Raw genomic sequence first — 13,922 nt, 5'->3', positions numbered from 1 at the left:
CTCTAGCAAGCTTTTGAATAGATGCATACAGATTGGTACACTCAGGGGCTATGTCCAAATGCTTTGTTGACCCTTGTAGTATTCTTGCTTATGTGATAGAAGACATAAATTGGAATCGACATAAACCAAGTCTTTTGCTTTTTTTACAGCCAACCGGTTACACTTGACTAAGTGGATAAAGGAGTATGTACTCCAATTCTGATTAGAGGAAGAACTTGCAACCTATTGAAATTGAGAGAAAACGAACACAACTTAAAAATAGAAAATGCAAAATACATTAAAGAATGGTAGGTACTAAGGTCTACAATAAAAATGTTAAATAAAAAATACTTACGATAGAATCTTGATTGCAAGAGATTGCAAGAGGTTGGAGAAACACATAATCTTGCCCATGGAGGTACCACCATGTATGAGTATCTACAGTGTATTGGTCTTGAAGAGCACAAATCCTATGATCTCATGTTGAGATGAACAAGTCAAACTCTTTCCTAACATTTTCCACCACTTCCAGATCTGAGAAGAGTCTTTTGAATGTCTGCTTGTACCCATTGGTAACTTCACTATCTCTATATGGTGGAGTTCTCCCTAGAAAAGAAAATATCTATGAGTTATAGTATTTGGGAGGTAATGCACATGCAAGGAGCCTCAATTGTGTGTTCATCTTGTTCTAGCGATGATGAATGATTTTTTCCACACTTCCGACAAATGTTTCTTTGGGGTCATTCTCTTTTTGTTCTATATGCCCTTCATTTTTCTATCATGGAGTAATTGCCATCATAGATTTACCCCAACCATGGTCTATTTGTATCAACAAATGTAATGTCCCCTTCCTAAGCCAGTTCAACATGGTGAAGTCATTAGCTTGTTTAGTTGATTCCCATGGGCAAATGATTAGGGTTAGGGAATCTTGGAGGCAGTATCAAGTGTGATTTTGTATTTTGATAGTTGGATGAGCGTAACTCTCTGTTTAGGAGGCTTTTTGGGTTAATTCTCTCACACTTACTATTTTTAGTAAGTCAATTATGGGCACTGACAAAGTCAGTTGGCATGCTTACTATTTTTTAATATTGTCGGTGGGTTCAATTTCGATGATCATCTTGACTTTTGATATATTCCAAGGACTTAAAATCATATAACAATAAGTTATAAGTTAATAAAGTTAAATTAAAGATTTAACTTTATCGTTATTTTAATTTATTTAATGAAGGGACTATAGAGGCCAAGTATTAAATTAAAGTTGATTTATTTTAATGGATGGGCCTTTATTATTTAATGCTACATTGGAAGATTAAACAGGGAAGTGATTTTTATTAAATAAAAGTAAAAAAAATTCTTGAAAAAGTAGCCAAAAAGCAAAAAAGTGATTTTTCGCAAAAGTACTCAAAAAGCCAAAAAATAATATAAAAGGCGGATGGGGCTCCTCATTTAGGGATATGTTGAGTTTGAAATTTGATATCGCTTCAATTTGGAGGAGATTGCTTCTTCATCTTTGGTTTGTGAGGACGAAAACCCTTGCAGGCAACATTCTCTTCGTTATTGAGAGATACAATCTAGAGAATACCTGGCAATTTCATTTAGAGGTCATAGCTGTGCTCATTGGAGAAGATCTACATTTCAATTTTGGAGGGTTTTGTTGTTGTTTATTGCTGATTGTACTTCCTAATGTCAGTTGCACCAATTCAAGAGCTTGGATGTGAGGGTTTTATGGCAGAAGATTGGTCTTTCAGGGTTTAAATCTGCATTCTTGGTGTCTATTATTTGTTGTTAATCAGTTCAACACCCAACCGTACCATTTTGGAGTCATTTGGTGAAGTACCTAGGGTTTCTGGACATTTTATTTGCTGGTCATTGTTGTAGAAAACCTTTATTTCACTAAATCAGCAAATGGGTATGTTGGAATTAGATATGTAATATCATTTTATGATATGAGTTGCTCTTACATTTGATAGATTTTGTAAAATCAGATAAAAACTTAATTCTGAAATTTTCAGCTATTTGTATTTCTGAGTTGTTCATTTAGCATAAAGTATTTTATTATTTGCACTTTATTTGGCAATTCAAATCCATTGCAAAAACACTCAAAAACTAAAAAAAACTAAAAAAAATCAAAGCACAAACAGGGCTACACATTACAACAAAGCTGATCATACTCATGATAGGCTCGATGAAATTGAAGACATATTCCACTCGAGCCCACCAATTACCATCTAGGATCAATGACTTGACATTCTCCTCCCTCTCTAAATTTGATTTCTTCTTAAAACTCCATTGGTTGCCAATAACCATGGCATCCAATGCCTCTCACACCTTCACATGTCATCTCAAAACAATTGTGTGATGCAAATCAGGTCTTGGTAACCTAGGATCATGAAAAAAATATGTTAATAACACAATAAAATATATTATACACATATTAAACATGGCATGAATAAAATTAGAAAAAAATAATAATTTACTTAATTTACATTCAACAATTCCAAATTCGAGAAAATCCTGAAAATGCTTGTGACATGGTGGTTTGTTACAAACATTTGGATCTCCTCACCCTCTTGGTATATCTTTCACCCACACTATTTGAGTGTCAATTGCTTGCATCACCAAATTAAGGGAGTGTATGGTGCATGGCGTCCAAAAAATGTGTTCATATCGTTCCTCAACCAAAACACCTACAACCCTACAATTTTTCGCATTGTCTGTAATGATTTGCATGACATTTTTAGGATCCACCATCTCTATGGACTCAATGAGGATTTTAGAAATGAATTTTACATCTTTGATTTGCCCCTCACAATCAAGTGCCTTAAAAAGCATTTGCCACTTTGGGGGATACCGAAATAACATTTATTGAAGGACAAGTTTTAAAATTTTTCCATCCATCAAAAACAATAGAAACACTTGTTTCAATCCAAGAATCCCTAATTGGTTTGAGTGATTTCTCTTTAAAAAAAAATTCTCTTGCCAATAAGATGGTGCACATCTTTTCATACCCAGGACTTGTGAAACCAAAAGGTGCACTATTGATTGCCGCCACCATTTCCCGGCAATATGATTATCTCACCAAGTTGAAAGGAAGACAATTGGCACAACATACAACTTTTTCCTCTGCAATGTCATTTGCTTCATTTTGAAATGCCTTGTCCCATGGGCCTCTTTTGCGAGGAGTGGGATCTTCTACTTGGACAAAGGGTGTTTCCAAGAAAGGATGTTGGGAGGCCATTACTAAATGAGAATTTGTAGGTAAAATAATTGATATTTTCTTTGCTAAAGGATGAGATCTTAGATTTGATCTTTTAGTCACAGTGAAATTCTTATTCTCTAATGTATTGCATACTTTTTCGTTTGACAATTCCTTCCCATTTGGCCCTTCACATACTCTAATCTCTTTCGCACTTATGGCACAAAAGAGATTTTCCATTCGACTATATGAGCTCTTAAAGTTGTTCAAGCATCATAGTGTATTTCCATAAAGGAAATGCTCTATCAATTTTATAATTTTTTGTCTGCATGAACATCCATTGAACTTGAACTATTGGCCATTCTTGCAATTTGATTTTACTTTTATAAGAAATTATACAATATTAAATTTAAAAAAAAAAAAAAAAGATGCAAGCCTACAATATGTACAAACTAATGAAAGTTCAAAATGAACATTAAAAAACATTATAACAAATAGTGAAAATTGTTTTTTTATTTTCTAAAAAAATTAAAATTTTTTTTAAAAAATTCATCAAAAACTTGAATTTTTTTAATAAAAAGACTAAAGAATTGGGTACAACGCTTACCTTAGATGATTAGATCTCCTTTGTGCAAGCTACCTTTGCTCCTTTGGCACTCCCTACTTGATCTTTTTCGAAAAAACCACCTGCCCTTCAAAATACCCAAATGAGAAAAAAGGGTGAAGAGCGCAAAATGTTGTTTGTTGTGGGCGAAATGGTGCTTTTAAGGTTATTTTAGGGTTTTATTCTCAGATACCGGTTCTCCCCTATTTTGGCTGGGTCCTGGTCCTGGTCCGTGCCCGGTCCTGGTCTTGGTCCGGTTCGCTCTGGGTCCCACCCGGGTCCTGCCCAGGCAGCTGGGTTCCCTGTGGGTCCTGCCATGCAGGACCCACAGGGAACCCAACCGCCTGGGCAGGACCCAGGTGGGACCCAGGGCGAACCTAGGAGGACCCGGGTGAACCCAAGCCCGTGGGTTCCCAAAAACGGGGCCCACGGGTTAGCAAGCATTTAAAAACAATAAAAAAACAATATTTTTAATCATATTCATAATTTGCAAAAAAGATAATATTCAAGTTTCAAGTTTCAAAATGTGAAAATGTCATGACACAATAAAGTATAAAGTTAAACATTCAAATTACAAGCCATCTATGGGATTTAAATTCCATATTCATCTTCATCTGAAGCATCCAACCCAAGCCATTAATTCAGAATATTTATTGGCATTGGCAATTATGGATTTATGATTTATCTGTTATCATCTATGTATCATTGTATGGGAAAGTTACATTGTATGTTTGATGTTTCATATTTGTATGTTTGAACTGTGAACATATATAATTTTGATGTTTGAAGTTTGAACATATATATATATATATTAAAAAAAATTAAAATATATATATATATATATGTACGGACGAACCCGTACCCATACCCAAAATTTTTTTTTTTTTGCCGAATCCGCGAACCCGTACTCGAATCCGAACCCGAATCCGAACCGGAACTGGTAACTTAGGTTTTATTACTTTTTTGCATGTTAAAAAATGTGTTTTTTTCACTTTTTGGGCGCTAGAATGCTCCCAAAATGGATAGGGGACCCATTTCCGACATAAACTACAAGTTAGTTATTCATTTCACTAAAAAGTAAATGCTAGGAAATCTAAGAGTTGGTACAATATGTTCTAAACCATAGTTTGTAGACTTGTACTCGCAAAGTACTCAGCAAGCCTAAATTTTTCAACTAGGCAAAAATTCGACAAGAAAGAACTAAAAATTAAAATTCCTTTAAAAAAAGGAAAAAAAAAAAGGGTGAAGAGAGAAAAATGATGTTTGATGTGGGCAAGATGGTGCTTTTAAGGTCATTTTAGAGTTTTATTACTTTTTTGCATGTTAATAAATGTGTTTTTTTCCCCTTTTTGGGCGTCGGAACACTCCTGGAATGTGTAGGGGACCTATTTCCAGCATACCCTGCAACTTAGTTATTCATTTCACTAAAAAGGAATAGGAAATCTAAGAGTTGGTATAGAATGCTCTATACCATAGTTTGTAGACTCAGACTTGCGGAGTACTTGGTAGGCCTAAAATTTTCAACTTGGCAAAAACTTGACAACTTAGAAAGAACTAAAAATTAAAATTTCTTAGGAAAACATATTTTTTGCGAAATTCTATTAAAAAATGTATTAAATTAAAATTCAACATCTAGAAAGAGAAAAAGAGTGGTTTTGTAGCCCATAAAATGTGAAAAATATGTTTTAACCAACATTTTGCCCGCGTTGACGTTTTTGCCCATGTTTTTCCTATGCCTATAAAACTTTTGAGTTAAACTTGTAAAAACTCGTCTAGCTAAAAAAACAAATAATAGTCGGCAACTCGAAGAGTACTTGCAAAGTTTGCAAACTATGCTCTATACCATGCAAGATTGGCTAAAGATTATGGCCACCCAAGATCTAGGTGCTTCATGAAAGCACAAGAGAGACCAACTATTAGAGAATAATTCTATTCTATCAATGGATGCAAATGATAGATTGATAAAATTTGAATTACATGATATGAGATTATAAAGGGGACTCCTTGGTTATATAGGCCAAGGTGAATATAGGATTGCATAACAATATGAAATGTGTCTTAATCTTATGGCTTAAGACAGGCTAACATGATTGACCTAGGAAACAAGAAATAAATGTGATAAGATAAGATCACATGACAACTATGACTTCAAGAAAGATTCCTAGGACCTATGTGTACCCTATGTAAACTTAAGTAACATGTGTGATTAGGACCTAGGTGATGAAGTAGCTAGGTAAAATACCCCTTTCGAACCAACACCACCCCTTAAGTGCAACTTAGGGAGAACGTATACAAATGCAAACAATGCAAAGATGGGTCCTAGCTATGAGGCAATGCTAGGTAACCATGTACAAACGCAATGTAATCTCTCACAAATGGTGAGGAGGAGAAAAAACAGTGGGACAAAACTCCTTCCCAAAAGAGAAATGAGAACAAAATGCCCTCAATGATGAATGAGATGGACAAAACCCCATGTCAAGTAAAAGACCCCCCATAAAAGAGTAGACCCTTGAGTAGATGCTATACAAGTTGATGAGGAGGCATAGGAGGGATTGGTTGGGGTTCTATTACACAAAGTAGCTCCTCATAGTTGTAATGGCTCGGACATGAACTCCGAGTTTGATGTAGATATAAGACCCAAATGTTAATTAGGGAAAGCTATACATTTTCTATGTTTTTGTCCATTTGTAATTGAGACTTGCAGCCTTTGGAAATTTTGTTGTAATTCTTATATAATATATGCACATTGATAGTGAAAGTGTTGGTGTTGGAAATAAGCCACACTCGGACCGACGATGGACTGGTCCAAGAGGGGCCAGTAGCTCAGTGGTAGAGCACTCCTGCAACGTATGGAAGGTCCTAGGTTCGAGTCCTAGCTGGTCCATGTCTCAACATGGTATCAGAGCCAGGTCCAGGCTAGAAGCCCCAAGCACACGAGAGGTGTGGCTTAAGGGGGGATGTTGGTGTTGGAAATATCCTACACCCGGACCGACGATGGACTGGTCCAAGAGGGACCAGTAGCTCAGTGGTAGAGCACTCCAGCAGCGTATGGAAGGTCCTCGGTTCGAGTCCTAGGTGGTCCATGTCCCAATAGAAAGCATTTAATTTTGTTAATTTGTCTGTCAATTCTCATGTGAAATCTCAATTCAAGATTAATGCTATGTATTAAGGTTCTATAATGTCTATGATGAATGCTTTATCAATGTTATTATATAAATATTTGAGATTTGCTTATCTTTTTGATCCACCCCTAAAAAATGACCCAAAAAATCCATACTAGAAACAAGTCCAGCCCCCACTACTATCCCCATCCCAGAAACTTGGGGGAGAATAGGTCATATTCCTTTCAGCTACTTCACACTTTTCACCTGGTTCAAACATCCCTTAGATGCTTTATAAACACATATTACTGGACATTACAAAATTTCAAAAGTCTTCAAACATACTAATTTTGTATAAATTGACATATTATTAATCATTTGCTAGGCATCCCCACAATCTGGGAAAAAATTGTAACATGGGAAGTGCATGCCCCTGTTTTACCATCCCAGGAACTCAGAGATATACTAGACTCTTCCCTAACTTCAATAGGTAATTTATATATTTATCTCATTAAATAGAAGAAAACTTATAAGGTTGTGATGTGATTTGGAGATGTTGAGAAACGTTACTTCTTTTAGAAAAAGGTATTTCTTTCTATTACTTAAATTAATAATAGAAGCTACAATAAGTTTTTACTTCGTATATTGCAGATGTATGCATTTTATCTGATGTGCTAATAACTAATTGAGCTAGTCTGAAATGAGAAATAATTTATTTTATTTTACGTATAGAAGTGACCTAGTTGGAATAGAAAATTCATGTGCTTTTAAGAAAAAAGATGCACAGATAAACTCTTTAGGAAAAATTCTGTGATTATCTCCAAAATCATCTCTCAAAGCAAGAAGGAAAACTCCCAGATTATTTGTTCCAGACGCATTTAGCAGAATCCAGTGATCTTGCAGGATTGTGTTTGTTTCCTTTGAATAAAGAAGTTGGAAGTATTATCATTTTGTGGATTTTCAGTCTACCTGAAAGCAAGCTCTTTTGCAGCTTCATGCCATCCTTCCAGATGTTGATCAATAAGAGCCTGTGTTCGAGCACTAATCTCAAAAACATGGGGTGTGCCTAGGATGAGTTCAAGCATTACCACTCCTATACTCCACATGTCATACCTGAACCAAGCATGTCAAAAAATTGCTTCAGGGATCTCTCAAATTTATAATTGACAAACAAAGCCACTAAAAAATATGCACAAACATAAAATATATGACATGATATAGTGTCTTATGCACTACACAATGCATTGCTTGATACGTTCATGAATGACAAACTTAATGGATAAGCACTGGCAAATGTAATAGAATACAATCTGAAATATATTATTAGACCCCAATTCTGATAAGCAGTTCTCTAATAGCTTTGTAAGATATTTTTAAATTTATACAGTTTGAAAGAAAAATTTCATACTTCATAGCTTTTAGAGGGGAACCATGGAACCACTTGTTCTGTAGTAAAGCTTCCGGTGGAGAATATTCAAGTGTTTGTTCTGCCCTGAAGATTCACAAATAAAAGTATTAACTGAATAGAAGGAATGTATGAAATAGGATGACCTCTATGTGAATAAAATACAACCAATGTTTCCTTTTTATTCCACCTCAACTGAGAGTGCAACATAATGTATTACTTCCAAACAGTTTAGAGAGTATTCATTGTCACTGATTGTATATTCTTTTATAGCCTATTCAATGATCTGTAGAAAGAAAACAAAAATCTACACACTTTTCTTCTAGAAGCATTCTGATTAGCAAAAATATTTGCAGACACTGCTTTTACATTTCTCAACAAAAAGATCTCTCTCTCTCTCAAGTGCAACGTGGTATATCACAACAAAGTTTAATAAGGGTTCATTGATGATTCTATATCCATTGTGTAACCCATTCAATCATATGATGAAAAGCAAAAACAATTGTCCATGGTACTTATACATTTTCCAACTAAAAGATCTCCATCTCTATCTCAAAAGAAAAATCCCAATTTAGTTCGTCTCCCTCTAGAAGGATATTGATTTAGTTAGGGTGTAAACCTTATACATTTGTCAATCAAAAGATCTCTTTCAATTAAAAAAATGATCTAGATTTAGTTAGAGCATATACATTTTTCAACCAAAATATCTCCCTCAACAAAGAAATGATCTTGACCTAGTTAGGGCCTCTCTGAATCAAATAATGTTTGTACAAGGTGTGCCCTTCTTTTTCTCCCTCTGAACTGAAAAAAAGATCCTAATTTAGTTAGGGCCTAAATGCTAATTACTAATCTGTGATTAGAATGTAGAACCTCAGACCAGTCAAGTGTGTAGCGATTTCCATTAGTTAGAAAGTTATGGTAGATAAACAATGTTGTGAATTATTTTTATTTTCTATCAGTTTTTGTGGAGATATTCAGATGTGATACTAGGCGATAGTTAGAAAAACAGCATAGTCTAAAACAATGACACTTATACAAACCTAGATGGTCCATTTACTCCATACAAATGTTCAAGGGTGAAATGATCCATAGCACTGCCAAAATCAATAATTCGCCTGTACAAACAGAAAATAGTGAATTTTAGATTTACTAAATATGTTAAAAGTTAGAAAAAAAACAACTTCAAAAAATATAAATGAGAAATGAATATGCAGAACTTTCATCTATAGAAAATACAAAAAAAATTACTCTCTAAAGATGCTCCACCAATATTGTGGGGCAAAGGGAGTGCCTAATGCACTTCTAGAGAACAATATAACGATTCCAAAAAGTAGAAGCAAAAGAAAAAGTTGAGATCAAGCAGGAAATGAAAGAAAAGTACACAAAGGAGGCCCAAGTTACTAGTTTTTGCGAATATTGGGTGTCGCTGCTATACTGAATAGGACAGGTTCAAGTATGGGCATGGGTCCAGCCTCAATATGAATAGGTGCCCTATCATCTTGATATCTTGTCCATATGTCCTTGTGCGTATGTTTGAACATAGACACAAGGTTAATGGAATGGCTGGCCATGCTCTATGCATACTGATGCAATCTAGGCAATGGGGTCCAATTGAGGACAACCTAAACCTAGCAGCTGACAAATGAAAGCAAAAGAAATATTTCTTGCATTAAATTGCAAAGTCAGCGTACAATAGGCTTACAAACATGCTCAAAAGAGCCTTCAAATTAGATAGTTCATGAATGAACCAAAGGACTTTCCATTGTCTTGGAGGAATGCATCATAGACTAAATCCTATTCTGGTTCTCCTATCTACCCTCTATCTATAGGATCTTCTTCTCTATTTCATATTTCCCCTGTTCTCTGCTTGGAGGATCTGTCATTTTCCTTGTTTGCCCCTTGCTAAAAGGAACAGCTCTGCCTTGAAGATTGATTGATCTTTCTATAGTAACAGTTCTCCCTTTTGGGGAAATGAAAGGTCACTGAAAGTGACTATTCAGTTGCCAAGATACTGATTACCAACCAGAAAACATGCCCACATAGCCTGCACAAGCACTGAACACCCGAATGACCAAGGAAATGACCTTGCTACGTGGAGAAAATGTGTCAATTCCCAAAAACTGAAATGCTTCCAACTGAAGAAAGTTGGATGGTTGCCAATAGACAACAAGCTATAAAAATTCTGCCCAAACAAATATGACACCTGCCTCTCCTAGGGAAATTATAGTCACAAAAGGAATAAGTGAACAACCACCATAAACATATAGATTTGATGCCCTAGTATTGCTAATGACAGAAAAGACAAAAGCATGGCCCTTGTTTGAAAAGTAACATGGTATATTGTGCTGTCTTAATTTTCAAAATTTCGAAAATTGACAACCCCTATGAATTTTAAATTTCTCTAAGGCATGGTTTACGAGGTAAAAACTCGTATTGGTTTGCATCTAATCATGTGTAGGTGTTTTTGTCATCTTTGTCCAAGTTTTGGTCATTTTTGGTTTTCCTTCTTCCTCTTATTTGTGTAATTTCGGGTTTTGAGATAGTCTTTGTAAGTGGTAGGAACTTTTGGATAACATTACAAGTAAATGCACTTACTTGTAATTGGGCCTCTAAGACCCGACTACAAGTTAGTTCATGGTTTAAATTGTCAAGTATGCTTGTAATTGGGAAATAGAGCCCTTTTTACAAGTGAGTTATTTTACCTTTTATTAGTTCAATAGACTTGTAATCGGGGGTTTTAAGCCCAATTACAATTATTTCTTGTATTACATCAAGGATGTGAGCGAACCATATGCACTTGTGTTCGGCTTCTTGAGACCCGATTTGTCTCCCCGCGTTATTGTAGGATACTCTTAAAGGTGTCTTCATTTTTTAATAGGAGTGTTCTTCTTTAGTATGCCTATTTGAGCTTTTGAGTGGAGTTTTGAAATCACTTTCTCATTCCTCCATTTGGAGCTGCGTCAGGGTTTGGGCATGTCTTCCTTTCATTCCTTGGAGTTTTCTTTCTAAGGTAAGTGCATATGTTGTTTTATTTTATTTTTCCCCCTATCGTATTGCATTAGGGATCGCGCCTTTCTCTTTATTTTTCCCGTGTCGCGTGTATTGGTCACTTGTAATCAAATGCTTTTGTAATGATAGAGATGTATGAAGGCATTTTTGTTTTCAAATTATGGCTTTCCTTTGCATTGCAAGTTTAACCATTTCACTTGTAATTGGTCCACAAGACTCAATTGAAATGTGTCTTGGCCAAGTCACCTATCTTTTTGAGTGAAGACTGCAAGTTTGCATCGCCTTTGCAAGTCTTTTTCTCCCATCGTTTTTTATATTGCAAGTATGCTTACTTGCAATCGGATCTCTAAGACCCGATAGCAAGTTTATTCTTACCACCTGTGAGTGATCATCTTGAACACTTGTAATCGGGTCTTGGAGACCTGATTGCAAGCTTACATTTACCTTATAACATGTTCACTTGCAATAGGGTCACCAAGACCCAATTGCAAGCTTATCAATACCATTCATTTGCTATGACATTCACTTGCAATCGGGTCTTGGAGATTCGATTGCAATCTTATGCCTATCATAAAATACTTACATGTGTTTGCAATTTTCATATACTTGTAATCAGGTCTTCAAGACCCGATTGCAAGCTATTTCCAAACATGCAAGACTTGTACACTTGCAATCAAGTCTTCAAGACCCGATTACTAGTGCAAGTATCAAAGTTTTTCCCTAAATCGCATTGGTCATTTCCACCTTTTCAAGCTCGTTGCTATTCACTTGTACTCTACCCCTCGAGATCCGAAATTTCACCCTTGTCACTATCAAAGTCTTGTTTGTAGTGCATCTTTCAAGATTTTCCACCTTTCTTCATTATCTCTGTAATGCCCCTACTAGTTAGAGATCATTAACCTGCAAAACAGATTGTTAGAACATAACAAACATATATATATATATATGTATATAAGTACTCCAAATTGCAATCTAACTTCAATGCTTAATTAACATAATCATAATTCCTATCTAAAAAAAGGATACAATGCCATATGTAAGTATGTCCTTAGGTGGCCGTGAGGCTCACCTTCTTGGAACCCCTTGGTCCCAAGCCCTCCAGGAAATCGAAGATGAATTCGAATCCTGTCTTGGGTGTAACCTCTTACACCCAAGCCCTTCAAGGAAGACCCTTGCCTTTCCTTGCCTTGGGTGATGCCTTCATCATCCAAGTCCTTAGAGGGGATCGGTCCGACCTTTGAGTCCTATCTTGGGTATAACCTCTTACACCCAAGCCAGCCAAGGAAGACCCTTGCCTTTCCTTGTCTTGGGTGATGCCTTCATCATCCAAGTCCTCAAAGGGAAATGACCAGATCCTTCTCTCCTTGGTTGAGTTTTAGTCAACCAAGCCATACATTTGCATAATAGTTTCAGTTCATAAACGATCCTTTATGTTACATGAATTTTTAATGCATTCTTTAATTAATTTTTATATATATATATATATATATACATCAACATGATTTTCCATCCTTCACATTTGCAATATGTTTCTTAAAATACCTTATATTCATAATCCCTCTTGATATGCAACTTATGTATATAACATTTACAAGATTACATTTTATCCCTATTTTATGACTAGTGAATACTATACCTTATGATGTGTATAAATATTCACTAGACCCCCATGAGCATTATCTATCAATGGACCTTACCCATTACCCATTGTTCATTAATTAATACTAACTAATATTAATGAGCCTTAACCTTAATACTACCTATTAATATTAGTAATAATAAAAGCCTTCAGATATTATACCTTTAATTTAATTTGGGACAGCACTCTTACCTTGCTGTCCGCTGACCTCCTTCCTTTTCCCTGCCGTGCTGCCTCCCTCCCTCCTTTGACCACAGCCTCCCTTTATAACTTGTGAGGGGTTGTGTCCCCCCCCCCACAGGCCCCCTTCCGCATGAAGGGGTGCGGAGGTAACCATAGCCTAGGCTGCGGTTACCTACGCACCACTTCCTGCGGAGGTACCCAGCCCGTTTGGGATACCACTTTCCCCCCTTTAAATATTAATATATAAAATAAGTGTTAATTGCATCTCATATAATATTTCCTTTTAATTATTAATTGCATTTCATATAATATATTATTTCTTTTTAATATATTAAATATTAATTACATTTCAAAAGAATATAATTTCCTCTCTTTTTTTTTAAATATATACATTTCTTTTAAATATATTCGATATTACATATCAAGAATATATTTAAATACCTTTCCATTGAAATATTAACTATTTAAATAACTTTCCCTTTATTAAATAAATTAAATATATTTCCTTTAGATTATTTATTTCCATTTATTCCTTTACAATATCCTTAACCCCGCAAGTGATTTTACATCTTGCGATACCGTAGGGGTTATCACAATCTCCATGATAAATATCATGAAAATTCGGAGATTAGGCATTGTTTTCCAAGTTCTTTCATTTGAAGAAAGTGTCATGATTTCTCCAATAGCTTGTGATGACGTCGTGACTCTTTGGATTTTTCATTGCAATGTTACAGATTCTTGCTCGATGACAGAAAAGCAGCATCTCCTTCAAACAAGAAGATGAAGTACAAATACAACAAGTACCA

At 35.4% G+C, this 13,922-nt stretch overlaps 1 protein-coding gene across 5 annotated transcripts in view; it reads right to left on the bottom strand.

The window, feature by feature from the left end:
• Window positions 1-13,922, bottom strand: part of LOC131071684 (uncharacterized) — a 413,522-nt gene that overhangs the window by 68,755 nt on the left and 330,845 nt on the right. For 3 of the 5 annotated variants that reach the window (XM_058007624.2, XM_058007623.2, XM_058007626.2), the window contains 3 exons: window positions 9,326-9,400; window positions 8,289-8,372; window positions 7,850-7,993 (listed from right to left, as the gene is read on the bottom strand). In XM_058007624.2, coding sequence (XP_057863607.2) covers window positions 7,850-7,993; window positions 8,289-8,372; window positions 9,326-9,400 — 303 coding nt within the window. Of the gene's footprint in view, window positions 1-7,849; window positions 7,994-8,288; window positions 8,373-9,325; window positions 9,401-13,922 lie in introns of those variants that run through there. The other 2 variants (XR_009112578.2, XM_058007625.2) reach the window with 2 other exon arrangements.

This window comes from Cryptomeria japonica, chromosome 10, assembly GCF_030272615.1.
Source record: "Cryptomeria japonica chromosome 10, Sugi_1.0, whole genome shotgun sequence".
Lineage (NCBI taxonomy): Eukaryota > Viridiplantae > Streptophyta > Pinopsida > Cupressales > Cupressaceae > Cryptomeria > Cryptomeria japonica.
Note: the sequence above shows the minus strand (reverse complement) of the source record. Positions and strands in the feature narration are given on the sequence as shown.